Below are 17,727 nucleotides of genomic sequence, written 5' to 3'. Positions count from 1 at the left end.
GTATTAATCTTCAAAGACCTGGTGGAGTGGTCTGACTCCAACAAGAATTCTCTCAATCAGACTGGATTTCAAAAAGGTTATTGAACCACCTTAGTAGTAGCCTCCGTTGCTGACAAATGTAAGCGACTGAAGAAAAATCAGTTTTTATGTTTTATAGACCTGAAAGTCGCCTTTGATCAAGTTGATAGAGAGGCGGTGGGGACTCTATGAAAGAACTCTACGAGCAATAGAACAACTGTACATTGACACCTGGATCCTAATCAAGTTGGCGAATGGGATGCTACTGTCCTTGCACATACACACAACCATTGGCCAAAAGCAAGACTGTGTCCTGGCACCCCACCTTTTCAATGTATTTATAGCCGACCTATCAATGAGCCTAGATCAAGTAAACTCTCACCCACCCACTTGGCATATGTGGATGACATTGTGCTGCTGCGCCATACAAGAGTAGGAATACAAAGGTCAATGGATGAAGTCTCTGCATTCACCATGACAAACAATCTAGAAATCAACACAAGAAAAAAAACAAAAATGATGACTATGGGAAATTGCACTGGCACCTCACTAAGGATGAAATCAAATGATGTAACCCTAGAGAAAGTCAGTAACTATAAATACCTGGGCCTCATCATAGATAAAAACCTACATTTCATGATGCATAAACAATATTTGGTGTAAAAAGCATGGCGCTGACGCATGCTTTTTGTGCACTTACCAAAAAGCTGGACGGCTCTTCTTTTAAACCATTATTAGCCATTATTACCGCAAAATTACTGCCATCACTGGCTTTTACAAGTGCAGTCATGCATAGGAAAGATTATTCCACTCTGGATAAAATACAGACTAAGGGCCATATGTAGGTAGCTTAATACCGGTCGGTAACGGCCGATTTTCGGTAAAAATCCCGTTACCGACCGGTATTCAGGCTTTTGGTATGTAGGGGGGACATTTCAGGATTCGGTAATTTACCGAATCGGTAAAATTACCGATTTGGTAATTTTACCGATTCGGTAAATACCGAATCCTGAAATGAGATGTAGGGGGAGTGTGTGGGTGTTGTGTGGATTCGTTATTTACCACCAACTAAAAGTTGGTGGTAAATGACGAATGGCTTTGAAAAAGCATTTTATGGCACTTAGAAGTGTGCAATGTGGCAGACATACATGCCCTTAGGGCATGTATGTGTGCCACATGTGCACACATGCAGGAATTAGGGGTGCAACAGGGTGTCACTGTGACACCCTGCCACCCTTGATTGTGCTCCCCCCATTACCGAATCGGTATTTACCGATTCGGTAATGGTAACTGGCTTCCTATTGATTCCTATGGGCCTCCTGGCCCATAGGAATCAATGGGAAGCCAGTTACCATTACCGAATCGGTAAATACCGATTCTAAAATACCGACCCATTCCGAATCGGTAAATATTACCGATAGATTACCTACATAGCATTTACCACTTCATAAATACCGAATCGGTAAAATTCGGTATTTATGAAGTGGTAAATGTTAGGCCACCTACATATGGCCCTAAATACTTAAAAGCGAGTACTTGGGCTCCCCCAGAGTGGCTACCCTGCCCAGGTTCGACTGAAATTCGGTCTAATAAAACAAAGCATTGCAAGAAGATACACTACCATCAAAACATGGCACAAAATACAAACTAATCATAACATCTCATTAGCTAGTGGGTTATGGCAGTCATTGGATAGTGACAATGACTCAATATACAGTAAATACTAACTTGAGGTCCTCACTACTAGAAACAAACACCATCAATCTATGGGACCAAAATTTACCATATTCCACATTCTGCTCAGCCATCAACAAAGTAGCTCAATTGCATTTCCTCATCGAAGACAAGCATAAACTAACCTCACGGACACATTCCTGGATGGTAGTCCAGTCCTATATTAGTTTAAAACCCATACATTAGGCAGCCTGGGAACACTAATACTATTATGAACACAACCCCAGCGAACATTTCTAGAGACAGCAGGGCACCCAAGCTGCCTTAGTGGCACATACAATGTAACAGAGAAACAGTATCCACAATGGCACCTTACCCATTCTAACTACAATTGATTTTCGAACACTCTGCATTTTAGAATGAATGTTAAACAGTACATATAATGTCAATTTCATACATTGTTCTATATGCTTCACGAAATTTCCATATGTAATGTAATTGTGATGGTTTTTACTAACTTATAACAATAAAATATTGATTGATTGATTGATTGTGTGTGTATAAATAAGTGAGTAGGTGTGAGTGGCTGTATTAAAGAGTGAGAGTATGTGTGAGTGGCTGTAAGGATGAGTGAGTAGGTGTGTGAGTGGTTGCATGCATATGTGAATGGGCATGCAAGTAGTTCTGTGGGTATCCGTGAATGTATGACTGTTTGTATCAGTGTGTGAGTGGGTGATTGAGTGGCTGTATGGGTCAGTGAGTGGGTGTGTTAGTGGCTGTGTGGATGTGTTAGTGGGTGTGTAAGTAGCTGTATAGGTGAGTGAGTGACTGGTTGTATTGGAGAGTGAGTGGGTGTGTGAGTGGCTGTATGAGTGATTTAGTGGATGTGTAACTGGCTGCATAGGTGTGTGAATGGGTATGTGAGTGGCTGTATGAGTAACCAAGTGGCCATTTGAGTGGCTGTATAGGTGAGGGAGTGGTTGTGAAAGTGGATGTATGGGTGAGTGAGTAGTTGTTTAAGTGTGTGTATAGGTGAGTAGGTGTGAGTGGCTGTATTGGAGAGTGATAGTGTATGTGAGTGGCTGTAAGGATGCATGAGAGGTTGTATGCATGCAGGGCACACGTCCTATAAAAAATAAGTAGGGGGACTAATCTAGTTAATCAGTATGTTAGTGACATCACAGCGTGTGACATCACAGCACATCACAGTGTGTGACATCACAGTGCGTGACATCACACAAAGTGGCATCATAAGAAGTGACATCAGATCTTAAGCCCTCACATACATGTTTAACAGGTCTATCAGGAGTACATTGAAGCACATTTCGAGTAAAGATGCAAACCCTCCTGATTTAGGCAGAAGATTCACACTTTTGTAAGCTACACATAAAACAATGTTGCCTTTTGTCAGCGTAAACTTCCTCTACCCATAGTGCTTTACAAGAAAAAATAATGATATTTAGATTATTACAACGCCTCCTCAGGGGTAGTAGGCTCTACATAAATGCTATTTATGTTGTGTAAATACTGGGAATGACTAATACATCTGACATTCTTACAGTGCAAGCATATCTCCTAAACAGGGACTGAACAAAGTGAAAAGCTGCCTCTCTTAAGTAGGTGTGAAGTGCTAACAAGGTGTGAGCCTTTATTTCCCCTCTGCAGCATTTGCACGTAGGTGTGAGGCTCCTGACTGCTGCCAGCCAGGAGACTCAAACAGAAGGCGGCCTGATGACCCCTCAGATTGCTCACAATTCACAATTGAGATATTGAGTGTGGTATATATATTAACCCACACAGGATATGAGCACTAATTAAGTTTACTTTCAAGGGCACTTACACCATATTATGAAGTACCTTCTTTTACGCGCAGCGTAACGCCTTAACCTGCCCACAAGAGCGGTGGGCAAGCAGTATGTATTAATTCGCATTTTGCTTTTTCTTCCCCATGACAGATATTACGTGTTCAGAATCAACCGTATGTATATTTTTTTCCCAATGCTCACACAATAGGTGTGCATTCATAATTTATATTTCAGTTTATTATAGGTCCTGCACGGAGTGGTATACAAAGGGCTGGTCCCTTTGTTGTCCTGAAGAAGAGGTTTAGGGGATACCTTGACACATGTCGATACAATACTAGGGATTGTAATTACATAACAGTTACTTTTCCCTTTTATTAACCCCTTTTTATCCCTACCAACTAGGAGCAGGAATAAAACATTAGCTCACTAGTTAGGTAATTTTCAAACATCACTTACACCACTCTCCCTACACTGCACTACACATATCCTCACAAAGTAAGTGCTCCTACGTAACTCCGCAAGTCGCAGCACGCCCCAAGCAGTAGATGTTTGGGATGGCCCCAATGAGGAAGCATGTCACCTAGGGGCAACCCTGGGTGAGTGAGGGGACTCAAGAAAAGAATTTTTTTCTTTTCTACCAGTAGAGGTGGACTTTCACCCAATTGGTGAATCCCCCGTTTTTCTTGGCTAGGTTCTTTTGATCCATCATCTACGGGTTCTTTTTGCTGTACTCTGATCAGACAGGAGGATGAACCTAGCCCAATCCTCCAACTCCTCCCCCTAATTTTGATTGACCCCCTCAGATTCGCCTTCGTTATAAGCCCAGCAGAAGTCTGCAATAAGAAACCCCCCTCCCCACCTGCACGTTGTTGTGGATCTAAAGCAGACAATGTGCAGGCGCTGCTGAATGTGTCCCAGTATTTGCAAATTACACCGGGACAAATTCAGCATATTTTTCAGTGGGGCCCAACTTCTTGGCAGGGTGGACGGCGACAAACCTGTGAAAATAATGGGTGGACGCCGTCCACCCTCGTGTACCCCGACTCGTGCCCTGTATGCATGTGTGAATGGGTATGTGTGAGTGTCTGTGTGAATGGTTGTATGGATAAGTGAGTGGCTGTATGGGAAAGTGATTGAGTGCCTGTATGTGTGTGTGTGTGTGTGTAGGTGTAGGTGTGAATATGTGTGTGTGTGTGTGAGTGTGTGTGTGTGTATGAAGCTGTATTGGGGAGTGAGTGGCAGTATGAGTGGCTGTATGGGTGAGTGTCTGGGTGTGTGAGCACTTGCTTGTGTGAGTGAGTGGCTGTGTGAGTTTCTGTATGGGTGATTAACTGGATGTATGAGTGGTTGCAAGACTGAGTGAGTGAGTGTGTGAGTGGTTATTTGGGTATGTCAATGAGTCTGTGAGTGGTTGCATGCATGGGTGTGTGAGTGTGTGCATGAGAGGTTGTATGGGGTGTATGTGGGTGTGTGAATGATTCTGTGGATGATGTCATCAAAGATGTCATGAGTGATGTCACACACCTTGTCCACACACCATGTCATGAGTGATGTAATATGTGAGGTCATAAGCAGTGCATTGCCAGGTGTAAGATATAGTTAGCTCAGGTAACTATAACTGCTGAATTTGTATGGTTTTGTACGAGAGAAACCTTAGCCTAACTATAATGTCCCTGTGACCTTTCGTTTTTTGCAGTGAACGTAATATAAATGTTGACTTGTAAGCTGCTTTTCCTGTGTCCATCCCTTTTCGGCTGCCACCTATTAGACCCAAATTTACTGGATCATGCAACACATTTTTTCCATGTCAAGGACTGTTCATGCTTGCAGATTTGAAAAAAAAATACGTTTGTCGTGTTTCTACTGCTCCACTCATTACGTGTGTGTTTGCTTCTGTTTTCCATGTGTTGGATACAACATTTGCCAGCTAATGGACCCTCTCTGGCCGGCAAGGACTATGCGCATTTCTAAGATGCTTCATTCAGAACATGGCCACTGCCTCTCAGTAGAATCTCGGATATAGTTAAAGAGAGCGTGTAAAGGCTGACACCAATACCGCCGCTCTCCCTGAGATGAAACGGCACCGCCCTCTCGGTGAGGTCACGTTCTATGGCCAGACGGACTCGCTCTCTGTGACGTAGTAGCTCATCTTTCGTTGCTAAGCGCGTTGCCAAGGCGCCTGGAAGCCAAACAACGCTGTCTCTAGGAACCACAGCGAGCACCAGGAGCCACCAGTGCGGCAGGCAGTGCGAGGACCGGCTTCAGCATGGCGCTACCGCTCCTGCCCGGGAACACCTTCAACAGGAATGTGAGTTTCAAAAACGGGAATGCCCAGCCAGTTGGGTGTGAGGGGAGAGGGCTTTCCTACAGTGGGCGCAGCGGAAACAATAGTACTGGGTGCTATAATTTTAGTACACGCATAAGCCGCCAGAGAACGGAAAATAATTGTTTTTTAAAAAAAAATCGGAACTTCAGATGGTGTTTTCTCTTTTATTAAAGTGATGAAACTTTTCTCGGAGGCCTCCCGTGCCCTCCCTAAAGACAACATTAAAGCCTGCTTCGTTGTCTTGGCTTTAAGTTTCGAGGGCCTCTAGCGGAGGTTGTCAATCTCCACAAGGGGTCCAATCGCTAACCACCGACACAGCCTAATATGAGTGTATATTCTTGGAAATACTTCTCTGATGTTTTTCTTGAGACCCTTGCAGTTGAGCCGAATGAGCGTAACTCTCATTTATTATTTTATCACACAAGAAACAGTCACCAGAGAGCCTCACAGGTTTACACTGCTTCAATGAATTCCATTGAATGACAATACCAAGGGCACTCTAAAACATATGCTTTCTAAACAACATTTTCAGATTCTGTCTAAAAAGTACATGATAAGTTTCTAGAATGGTCCTGCACTTGTACCTCAAAAAGGTGGTTTCACTCTTCCAAGCGCTTCACTAGGACATAGCCTAACAGGCCACATATATTGATATCTTGAAGGAATCGTCCGTATTCACTTCTCAAAATCGTGCTCTGAGCTACTAGAAATATATTAAAGGGAGCGTTGAACTGGGATCACTGTGGGAGTAGTAAACCATCCAGGTGAAGTTTATTTTGTTTCCTTGTTAGTAATCGACGAATCGTCTTTAGGGATTCAATATTTATTCCCACCACCTCATGACCTCAGCCTAAATAACTCACATCTAAAAGGAAGTTTATACCGGAATTGCAAGCTAAAGAGTTTTGTCTTCCACTTTTCTTAGCACAGAGCCACCAGATTAGGGAAATAAGTAAGCTATCCTATGTCCTTCTGTTTCCAAATAATTTTTTTCTTATTTTTTATTTCGTTTTCAGGAAAAAAGAACGGCATCATACCAGTTGGGCGAGCAGTAATTCATACAGTTCACCAGTATTACTCAACAGTGTCTAATCAAAAATCCACTCAAACATATCTTCACATTGCTTTAAATTTTAGCCGATGCGATGTAGCCAATGCTTTTCTGTTTCTAAATCTTTTAAAATGTCATACAAGGCAGACATATATGAGACTGCCTACTTACGAGTTTAGATGCTATTTATCGCACATGACAAATAACGATACCACAGCGTATGTTATTTATCGGGTACATATATAGCACCTTTAAAGAGTTGGTGGGGGATAACATACAGAATTTGGTGTTTAACAGACCAAAATCCACATGATATGGTAAATGCTGTATTCTTTTCCCCCTGTTAAATTTAGGCAGCTTTGATTGCTGAAAATTAACAAAAGATTAGATATTTAATGCATTCGATAGTTATCGGATATATTAAATACCTACCAGCAGGAAACAGTCAGAACACCGCGACCTCAGCCACACATGTTCCGACATCGCAAGCGTAACCACGCTTGCCTTAACCACACATATGCCTTAACCACGCATATGCCTGGTTAAGGCATATGCGTTGTCTAGTTGCTGGCAGGGTAAAGCAGGAAGAGGAAGGTTTGGGAGACGATGCAACACAACATGGTGAGCTAAGTGGGTTTTTTGAAGGTATGGGGTAGTTTGTATGGGTTGGGGGTAGTTTTCAGGGTTGGGGTCGGGAGTTTTAAGGCTGAGGGCAAGGGACAGGAAGTGGGTAGTTTTCAGGCTGAGGGGGGCAGTTGGGCTGGGGCAGGGGGAAGGTGGGGGTAGGTTTAAGGGGTTAGTGGCTGGTTTTAGGGTTTAGGGAGGGAGTCTGGGGTTGGAGTAGCTTTTAGGGGGCTGAGATTTAGGGCTCCGGCTCAGGATGGGGTTCGAGGTAGTTTATAGGGCTGGGACGGGTAGAATAGACTGCAGGAGTGTGATCTTTACCACACATGCCCCTTTACTAATCATGTCTTTTCCAAAAATTTGCATGGTAAAGGCATGCGTGGTAAAGACGCAGTCGTGATTAAGACCGCGTGGTTCAGGCATGCATTGTTGGGTAATGCGTTGCTCCATCACACAACCCCTACTAACTCATAATTCCAACCCGTGCCTAAACATGGGTTTTCGCACAGGTCGGAACATAACGACTAACTCATAATCAGGCCTCTGTGTTATATTAAACGCACTGCCACAGTCAATATTAGGTGCGCCTTACCTAGGAAAAGACAAAGTCCTGCTTCGCCATCTTCCAACTCAAAGATTAAAGGGGTTGAGGGCTTGATACGTGCAAGGTTCAAGCTTGCGTGGTGAGGGTGTAGCACTTTGCCAGGCCATCGCCAATGCAGCTATAGGTTGCTACAATCTAGGCACATGTGATGCAGTGCACCCAGATGCCAGAATGTTATCAGGACACATTTGAAAGAAGGCAAATTATACTGATAAACAGCAGCACCCAGCAATTAAATTCCTTGTTGATTTGCTTGTACGGAATATCGCAAAGCCAAATCAGTCACTCACTTTGCTCCCACCCAACAATTCTTCTAATTTTCGCGCTCAATATTAATGTTACGTGGACTATGGAACTCCATTTTGATCTTACCCAACTAAAATGGAGCATATTTGGCTCACCATGGCTTGTGGGCACCCATCCACTCTGAAGATTGATACGTAACTGTCCATTGAATAACATATGACATAACAAATCTCTCCACCGTTCCTTGGTTTAGGGAAGGAAATGAATAGTTATTGAGACATTGATCGGTAGCACAGATTGACCTATTTTTGTTGTTGTTGAAAGGGATGAGTTGTCCCTGTGGCATCTACCCATTGTAGGGTGTAGGATGTATAGGAGTTTGTGTCCAGGTCTGACAGCTTGGAGCTACGCATTCTAAATAAATAGTCCTGCAAAATCAAGGCCACATGGGTTTCTAGGTGCCTTTAATTCTACGTTTCTTCAGTACCTTTGAGGCCTATCATGCATAATAGACCTATGGTACTTAGAGGCAGTCTAGTGCCAGTGCATGGGCAGAGTTGAATTCTTCTGTAGTTGAAGGGTCTCTTGGCCCTGATCTCATAAATGTTTGTAATTTCCTGTGGAAAGGAAAAATCACACACAACACAGATTAAACCTCTCCCTCATGTCCTTTCATGAACAAGAGATAGAAATATGAAGGCATGACTTCATTTTTACATGCATTTTTTCACACAGTCAAATTAATTTGAAATCCTTGCCTGACATCAGTAGAGGCATCACTAGAAATTCGTTAACGTTCTAGCTAGAACTCGGTGAGTAAGCAATATTGATTTTGACATGTTAAATGTAGTGCTGATCCGTGTGGGTGGGTGGGGGGGGGGAGTTGTGGTGGGAAAAGTGTCCATTTTCTACAATAGCTCAAATCAGAATGTTTGCTCACAGCTACAGCATCAACCACAGAACGAACTGACAATGAAACTTGGCATGAGCCTATAACTTTACTATTGCCTATTTGTATATTAGTGTATATCCATGCAGCAATTTTGGGGATATTTGTGTTACAAGAAGAGGCCGCATTGCCTTTGAAAGGGCTAAGCAGTAAGGTATTTTTGTTCATCATATCCATTCATTTGGAATTCTGGATCAGAGGGTGCATAGTTCAACAAAGGAATCTAATTTGAAGAGGGAGTATGTTTTCGCTTGCCAAATGCTGGATACATGGGTCCTTGGAGGAGTCAATGGTCCAGGTAATCTGATGTGTTGGCAATAACTAGCATTTTTGTTACAGGAGCAATACAGGACTTCAGGCACCGAAGCCTGTATCCTGAAAAAACAGTGACATGAGAGGTAAAAGGAGGCAGCTACTGCCCTAAAAATTAACAGAAAAATATGTTCATAACTGGATTAATGGACCCTGCATCAGTTTTGCAGGTATATGAAGCACATTTTGTAAACATAAAAAAATAAAAAATTCAGGCCCCCAAACAAAAAAAAAACACAGTACTAATATACATGGTACCTTGCTCAGTGAGAATTTCGGGCCCCGGGACTGGCGCAGGCATTTTCTAGAAGCCTGCTTGCTATGCAGAACCAAAGACCAAGCTTTTAATTTTTGTTACAAAAACCTGGTGACACCAAACAAAAGTGTCCAATTTACAGAAAATGTAAACATTGTTTTTGTAAATAACAGTTTTCCATTTTTGGTAAATAAACTAACTCCCTTTTTCCTAGCCATCATGTGTCTGCTTTTTTCGGGAGACCACTTTGTTCCCTACGGCAGAGACTTAACTGGCTCTTCTGTCAAAGAAAGCCTTTTGCTGGATGGCACTCTGCCAAAGGCTACCATATGGGAAGTCCTTCTTTCATTTTCACGACCACCACGATACATATGGTGGCTACATATAGGAGACAAAAGCAGCAATGACCCCAAGCACGTGCTTATTTCGGAAGCGTGCGCCCCATTTTGACAGAGACACATTTTGCAAACGAAAAACATGCTTCACAGTGGTGACCTTTAAATATGGTGGGCTGGCGTCTGGTAAGGCAGAGGCAAAGTCGGACTGGCCTGTAGGGCAACCTGGCAGCCTCCGAAGGGCTGCTCTGACAGATGAGTCTTTGGGCATGTTCTATGGTCTTGTGGGCCAGTTTTTACTTTTGAGTTCTCTGAAATGACCACAAATATTTCCTGCTGCATGCACAAATCGATGCAGTCACCCATACCTTGCAAAACACTAATACAGGGTGTCTTAATTAGGTCAAAAATGCAGTGATTTGCAAATGTGGGCCACATTTTGGGGGGTTTTCTGATTCGCTAATGTGGGCCACTTTTAATTTGGTGCTCGGGCCTATTTTCTGTCCCAATCCGACCCTGGGCAGAGATGGGGTCTCTTGCTCCCCTGCAGCTTGACAGCTGGCTCCTCAAGCCCTACCTCAGCCAATAAACCTAATCTTATTATGAGTTTGAGCAATCACTAATGTTTCTCAATTTCTTTTCAAGCAATTACCTATTGTTGCCCCTACTCATTGTTACTACCAATGCCTATTTAGGTTGAATTTCCAGCTGGAGTCCAAACTCAGCACAGTTACTAGTGAGTAATAATTACTTTCAATGCGGTTCACAAGAATGGAAAAGTACATTTTTGTAAAGTATGCAGGATAAAATCTACTAAGGAAGAGGTACCAGCAGGCACACTTGAGTATTGTCCATCAAAATTAGCCAGCACCTTCCCAACTGGAGTCACTAAGTAATATATGAAACAGTGCAGACAAAGCAGATCCTATCATATCTATGACAGTGGATGCGATACAGGTTGTGGGTGGGATTTTGCTACATGAGCAACATGCTTCATGGTTTTGTTTCATCAATTTTAGGTCTTGTCAGCGCCTTAGTGATCTCATATACTTCTGCCGAGGTGGAAATTAGCTCATTTTCCATCTTTTCTATCGACATTAATTGGTGCAAGCTCAGGGAAGCAGGACGCTCCTCCAAACCACTGGTACTGCTGACCTATAGAAATGTGGAAAGGAACCAACTAATGATTAGCCACTTTCACCAGCAGTATCCTTGGTCATAGTGACATGATGCTCACAGAGGCTTGAGGTCGCCACCAGATGTTGTGACCTGTGCTTATAGTCCTCTAAAATCTCACAGCATCAGTAAATCACTCTAACACTCAGGACGCTATTAGAAAGTTGTTAAAAGCACTGGGATAGGGGCAGGATTTCCATGTCCAAATTTTACCAGGTAATCCCAAATCAAATTTGTGCTAGGAAAATTGATTGGAAATGGGGAAAAATGTGCAATGTACATTTTCTCTTATTCCGTGCATGAAAACCTAGAATCGGGCTGTCATTTCATCCTGGGGAAAAACGTAAGGCGCATCATCCATATTTCTCCTGAAAAGAAGAGGATGGTAATACTTGCCCTGTAGTAATAAGGACCTCAATCTGCATACTGCACTGTTGGGCTCACTTGCAGATTCCAGACAGATTAATTTCTTTCTGCACTAACTCATGCCCAGCTTGGTCAAGTATCACTCATCAAGGGTCAAAGTAACTCAAACTAACTAATTTTCCCATATTTACCACACCAGAGTGAATAGTACCTCTCCCTAGTGGAACCCTGCTTCAGGATCTGCATAATGGCCCAAGCAGGGATCCCCCAATAGACACCAGGGCGTTGAAATGGGGAGCAACCCCCAAAGATAGGCAGAGGTCAAGGTCTAGAGCTAAATCCTCGATTGTCTCGTCAAAGACCGCCCCAGACCATTTCTCCTGACTTATCCAAATAATTATGGTATTGATGTTTAGAATGGGAAGGGGCTGAGCAGTTAGTAACCAGTGAAGCATGTCACATAGAATGCAAAAGATACATTTTTGCTTTACAGAGTTGCTGCCTGGGTCAAACGCATTGTTTAAATGAAGGACTAAAGCAGGTGAGGGTAATAACATTTTATTTGAATTACAAATACCTCTGGTTAGGGCAGATGGTACTGCACTTCTTCCGTGCCTTAAGTGTGCGTCTCAGAGAGCCCTGCAAGGGAATCATTCAGTGCTTATTTTGTGCTGGTGTTTGCTGGCGCTCAGCACCTGCACTTAATTGTTAACAAATGTAAATTTATGACAGTCCACCACATGGTGGCACTGTCGATGTTTGTATGGAGCATATTAGTCTAACAATTAAATGCACACTTAAAAATTAAGTCTAGAGCTTTCAGTACATTTTTATTGCTTTGGGTGGCCTGGAATTGTTCAAAGTGTCACATTTATAGGAGCGTGATGTTTAGTGAGGAGGGTTTATACTGGCATGTGGCTGGGGCGGCAGTTCCAGTCTGTAATGTAACCTGCAATGGTCACATGATTAATACCTTGGGCCCTGGCACTTGCTCATTTACAAATTAAGCAGTGATATAATTAATAAAGCAGAGTGACTAAAAGGGGTGCTATTGGTCAGGAACGCAATGCAATGAGCAATAAACACACTGCATGATTTGTTTTATGGAAATTGTTGTTGCGTAGTCTAAAATAATGTTTATTTTGTCCCAACCCCTGACCACAAATCAAACTCTTGCCAATAACATGAAGATTATTTGGTGTACAACAGATCATAATACAAGTGAGGAGTAAAGATGCATGCTCTGCTGCCTATAGTCCTATTGTCCCCTTAGGACTGAGTAGGCGACCATGCTAAATGCAAGGGCTTCAAGACTGTGGGGGTGGGTTAGAGAAAGGGGGGAGATGGAGAGATCGACAGAGACGGCTGTTTTATGTTTTTCTATAGACATGTTATATTGAAAGACAGTATTTAGGAAATTTGTGTTCGCAATAAATAGTCACTTTGGTGTCCTACATTCAACAGAGACATGCCAGATATAAGCAAACTGTTTCTTTGAAAATGTAACACCTAAGCAAACTGAAACCTTGACCCTGCTTGCCATCCAGTGTACCATGAAACCTGGGGGCTGCTCTTAGAGGACATGCCTTCCACTCTGGTATGGTCTAATGAACTTGCGCAAAACAGTGGCATAACCAAACAAGCATTTGCAATGCAATCGGTCTCACCTTTGGGACCTTCTACGTATTTAGCTATGCAGCACATTAGCCTGGTTGCTTAAACATCTACTGTTCTTTAACATGGAGGGAAAGTAAGCACCAAACTGCATGACACACCAGGTATGGGAACACATGGAGAGAAATGTTGCTGTTCAGCGGGAAATGGTATTGTCCGAAGCTCTGTTTTTAATATAAAATCAGGGCCTTCGGTGGTCATATCACTGAAAATACAAGATTTGAAAAATATATTATTGTCTACGGGTGCTCGTAGAAGACAATTTCTATGGACTGGAATCTAGAGAATGCTAAAGTGATGCTTGTATTTTGATGACCTCTGCTGGTCGTTTTCTATCAAGAAAGTTAAATAGAGGCAGTTGCCAGAAAAGTTAACAAAAATAAAGTCCCTCAGCAGAAAGCAACTGTGGTATTTTACTGACCTCTGCTGTTCGTTTTCTATCAAGAAAGTTAAATAGAGGCAGTTTCCAGAAAAATACAAAAAAGAAAGTCCCTCAGCAGAAAGCAATTCTGGTGTTTTACTGACCTCTGTTGGTCCTTTTCTATCAAGACAGTTAAATAGAGGCAGTTGAACAGAAAAAAAGTCCCTCAGCAGAAGCAGACAAGTCCTAGGGCCGATCTCTGGAGCCCGCAAAGTACATACACATATAAGTATATATAATATGAACTCCTCAAATGCATCCTCAAAACCAAACCATCCAACCATTCTTCTGACCCCATCCCTAGCGGCATCACCATTGATTTCTACACCCATTCTCTCTCTTACTGGACCAGGCTAGTTAATCTCTTCCTCAGTCAAGGCTCCCTCTCTGTCGCCCTTAAATCAGGACAGGTTACCCCTCTTCTACAAAAAACCTCCGCTGATGCGAACAACCTCAACAACTTCCGCCCTATCACCAACCTCCCTTTTCTGTCAAAAATCACTGAAAAATGTGTTGCGCAACAACTGGCCCTACATATTATGGACAATAATCTCCTCAACGTTTTCCAATTTGGCTTCATCCAAAATTGCAGCACTGAAACAGCCCTGCTGCAAGTGATTGATGATGCGCTGCATATTCGACTCTGGGGAATCGTACCTTCTGATTCTTCTATACCTCTCTGCAGCCTTTGACACTGTTAATCACAGTACCCTCCTGAACACTCTTCAACTGAGAATGGGATTGGATGGCACAGTGCTTAAATGGTTTGCCTCTTTCCTCTCGGACAGATCCCAAATGATTAAGATAGCGAACAGTCTTTCATCCCCATTGGCTGTAGGTCAAGGCGTCCCTCAAAGATCTATCCTGGCACCCACCTTGTTTAATCACTACCTGGAACTATTAGGGAACCTCCTAAGCAAATCTGGGATCCATTACCATCTATATGCGGATGACACTCAAATCTACCTCAAGCTGTCTTCCGCACATGATCTCTCACTACTCAACTCTACTCTCAACTCCATTTACAACTGGATGTTAGGTCACCAACTCATTCTAAATCCCGCCAAAACTGAATTCCTCCTCCTTTCTACCTCTCTCTCACCTCCTCCTGTTCAATCGTGGATGGATCAGCTGAACTTACTAAACAGCAAACCCATCATTGTCGACAGCGCTAGATCCCTAGGTGTCATTCTCGACAAAAGACTCAACCTAATCTCCCACATCAACTCTAATGCCAAGAATGCACAATACCAGTTGCACCTCCTGTGGGGGATCCGTCGGTACTTCCAGGAGAAAGACTTAAAAACCTTGGTACAGTCGCTGGTTCTCTCAAGACTGGATTATTGCAATTCTCTCCTGACAGGCCTACCTAAATCCCACCTCTCCCCTCTCAAATCCATCCTCCATTCAGCAGCTCGCTTCATTTTAGGGTCTAAACGAAGCGACCACGTCATCCCTATCCTGTCCGCTCTTCGATGGCTTCCGATTGAGGCAAGATCCATTTACAAAACAGCCTGCATCACACATAAAGCCTTACACACGTCCTCCCCTCGTTACCTGGCAAACAAATTGAAATTGTCCGGAGGCTCTCGAACCCTCTCGCAATGCGGAAAAGCTTCTGCTTGAGCCCCCCATCTTCAAAAGGGAAAGATCGATGGCACAATCCTTCTCAGGCAATGCGGTGAGAATCTGGAACTCACTTCCCCCATTGCTCCGTGCCACCTCCTCTACCCGGATCTTCAAAGCGGATCTCAAATCTCGCCTCTTCCAAAGACACTTTGAGAACTAATACTTTCATTCTCAGGCCCCTCTTGAAAGTTCGCTCCTCATTGTAAAATTTTGTATTTTTTTCCTGTACATTCCTCTCTTCTGCATGCTTTATCGGCATTTGTGTCTATGTAACCTTCATTTTTGGTCTCCTGTTTTTCTTTGTAATGTTTTATTGTGTTCCACTGTTCTTTTGTAACGTAACTGGCTCTGTTGTACAGCACTACTGTTTTTCTTTGCAATGTTTTATTGTGTTCCACGGTTCTTATGTAATGTAACTGGCTCTATTGTACAGCGCTCTGACACCTTCGGGTAATGTCCACGCTTTATAAAAATTGCACAAATAAATAAATAAATAAATAGGTATATACTAAAATATATACAAGAGGTCTCGAATGCTCGACCAAAAAAAAGATCGGGCTCCCCTGCAGATTGTAATGGTGGACCCGGGCATCTCAGAGATCGCATAGACATTCATTGGGCTTGGGCTCAAGGGGAGCCCCCTGAATGGCTGAAAATACGCTGCAGGGGCCTGCTCGGTAAAGCAGAGTGGCTTGCTTGCCTTAGCATTTGACTATTTCTTATTCCATGCCACTGCACGCATCCTCCAAAACAAGAGAACCTGCCCCCCCACCCCTTCCCCCCCCCCCCGCCCCTGCACACCGCGGGGGCTGCGGAGGCCTCCGTTACGTCCTTGGCGCAAATCAATGTATGCATTAAAAAGTGACCGTGAAGTTGTTGTATGTTTCATGCCTTCCTGCATTCAGTAATATTGCGTGTCTTTAGAACATGTCTTGTGTCACCACTGAAAATGTTTAACTCTGTTTCCAGCTAGGGAAAGAAAAATTCCACAAATCCCAGCATTTTGGCTACTCCAATCAGGTTTCTATGTTGCTGGGAGCTGAAAAGCCCGGAATAGGTGGCGAACCGTTGCTTGGTCAGAACCTGAAGCCCAAATACAGCGTGTACCCCAGAGGAATCGGCAGCGATGCTCCCTCCTGGGTAGCATTTGATAAACAGGTACGTCACTCATTCTTCCCTTGCATAAGCAGTTTCTGACAGGATACGGGTGTGGTGTTGAGCTCTCATGCGTACAAACTTAAATTTATACTTTGTACTTTTTTCTGCTTCTTTAAAATTCGTATCTTTGGGAAAGTTGGCGTCATTCCATATTTTGATTCCATAATTTTCCACTGTTTAAATGCTCTTTTTTTAGGAGGCATATCATTTTACATATTTAACATTTCAAACTTTTAACAGATGTCACCTTTGGAGACAGTTGTGGGTCAGAATATTAAAGGGGAATGGCCGAATTCTATAGCGGCACGCTGGAGTATCATTACGTAATACTTCTACACTGACACCTACAGGCTGCCTTAAGGATGGCCTTTTGCTAAAGTGACACTCATTCTTCTTTCATCTTGACACGAACAGAGCAGCAAAATATTAGTGAGTTGAGATGCAACACACTAGTGGGAGACAATCGTCTCATACAATAAAATCTAATTGATATCCCAAGCATGTGCCTACATGCATTTCTTTCATGGGTCAGAATCCATTTTATGTCTTTTGTTATTGCACCCATTAACTACATTAGCCATTTCGATCCAGCCGTGTTCATCGCCTTGTCTGCATTGTCATAATTGCATGAGCAGTTTATTTATGAAAGTGCAGCGTCACCACTCACCTGTGCCACTTTAATGAGGTAGAGATAAAAATGACAGACCTCTCCTATCGTTTTATGTGAGTTCTCCGCCCCGGCAGTGAAGTCTCCAGAGTCATAAACTTACTATTTACTCGTAGTTTCTGAAAAGCAAAAAAATTGTAAACTTACGCAAAAGTGTACGTTTACTTTTGTGAATCAGGCCCTTAGAGCGGCCACATTTCTCAGCTCATTTCGTAACTAAGGTGCGCCTTTGCCATACTCTAAGAGTTCCGGGCATGCGCGAGGCAGGCCTGGGCTGCGCGGTGAACTGAGGAGTGTCGCTGAACTATGGCCCTCATTAGGGTAGGCATGGAGTGGTATCTGTGAGGGGACACGGTCTTGGGCCATTATGAGTAGCCTGCTACGTCTGAGCCTGGAATTACTGAGTCTGAAATGACCAGTCCAGTCAATCCTGGGC

The 17,727-nt window shown here is 43.2% G+C and overlaps 1 protein-coding gene across 1 annotated transcript in view; it reads left to right on the top strand.

Annotated features, from left to right (window-relative positions):
* The first annotated feature begins 5,672 nt into the window (after positions 1-5,672).
* EFHC2 (EF-hand domain containing 2) overlaps positions 5,673-17,727 on the top strand; it is a 332,355-nt gene continuing 320,300 nt past the window's right edge. The window contains exons 1-2 of the mRNA XM_085622956.1: positions 5,673-5,805; positions 16,436-16,624. Coding sequence (XP_085479082.1) covers positions 5,764-5,805; positions 16,436-16,624 — 231 coding nt within the window. The 5' untranslated portion in view covers positions 5,673-5,763. The remainder of the gene's footprint in view (positions 5,806-16,435; positions 16,625-17,727) is intronic.

This window comes from Triturus cristatus, chromosome 8 (assembly GCF_964204655.1).
Source record: "Triturus cristatus chromosome 8, aTriCri1.1, whole genome shotgun sequence".
Taxonomy (NCBI): domain Eukaryota; kingdom Metazoa; phylum Chordata; class Amphibia; order Caudata; family Salamandridae; genus Triturus; species Triturus cristatus.
This window is presented reverse-complemented; position numbering and strand designations above follow the sequence as displayed.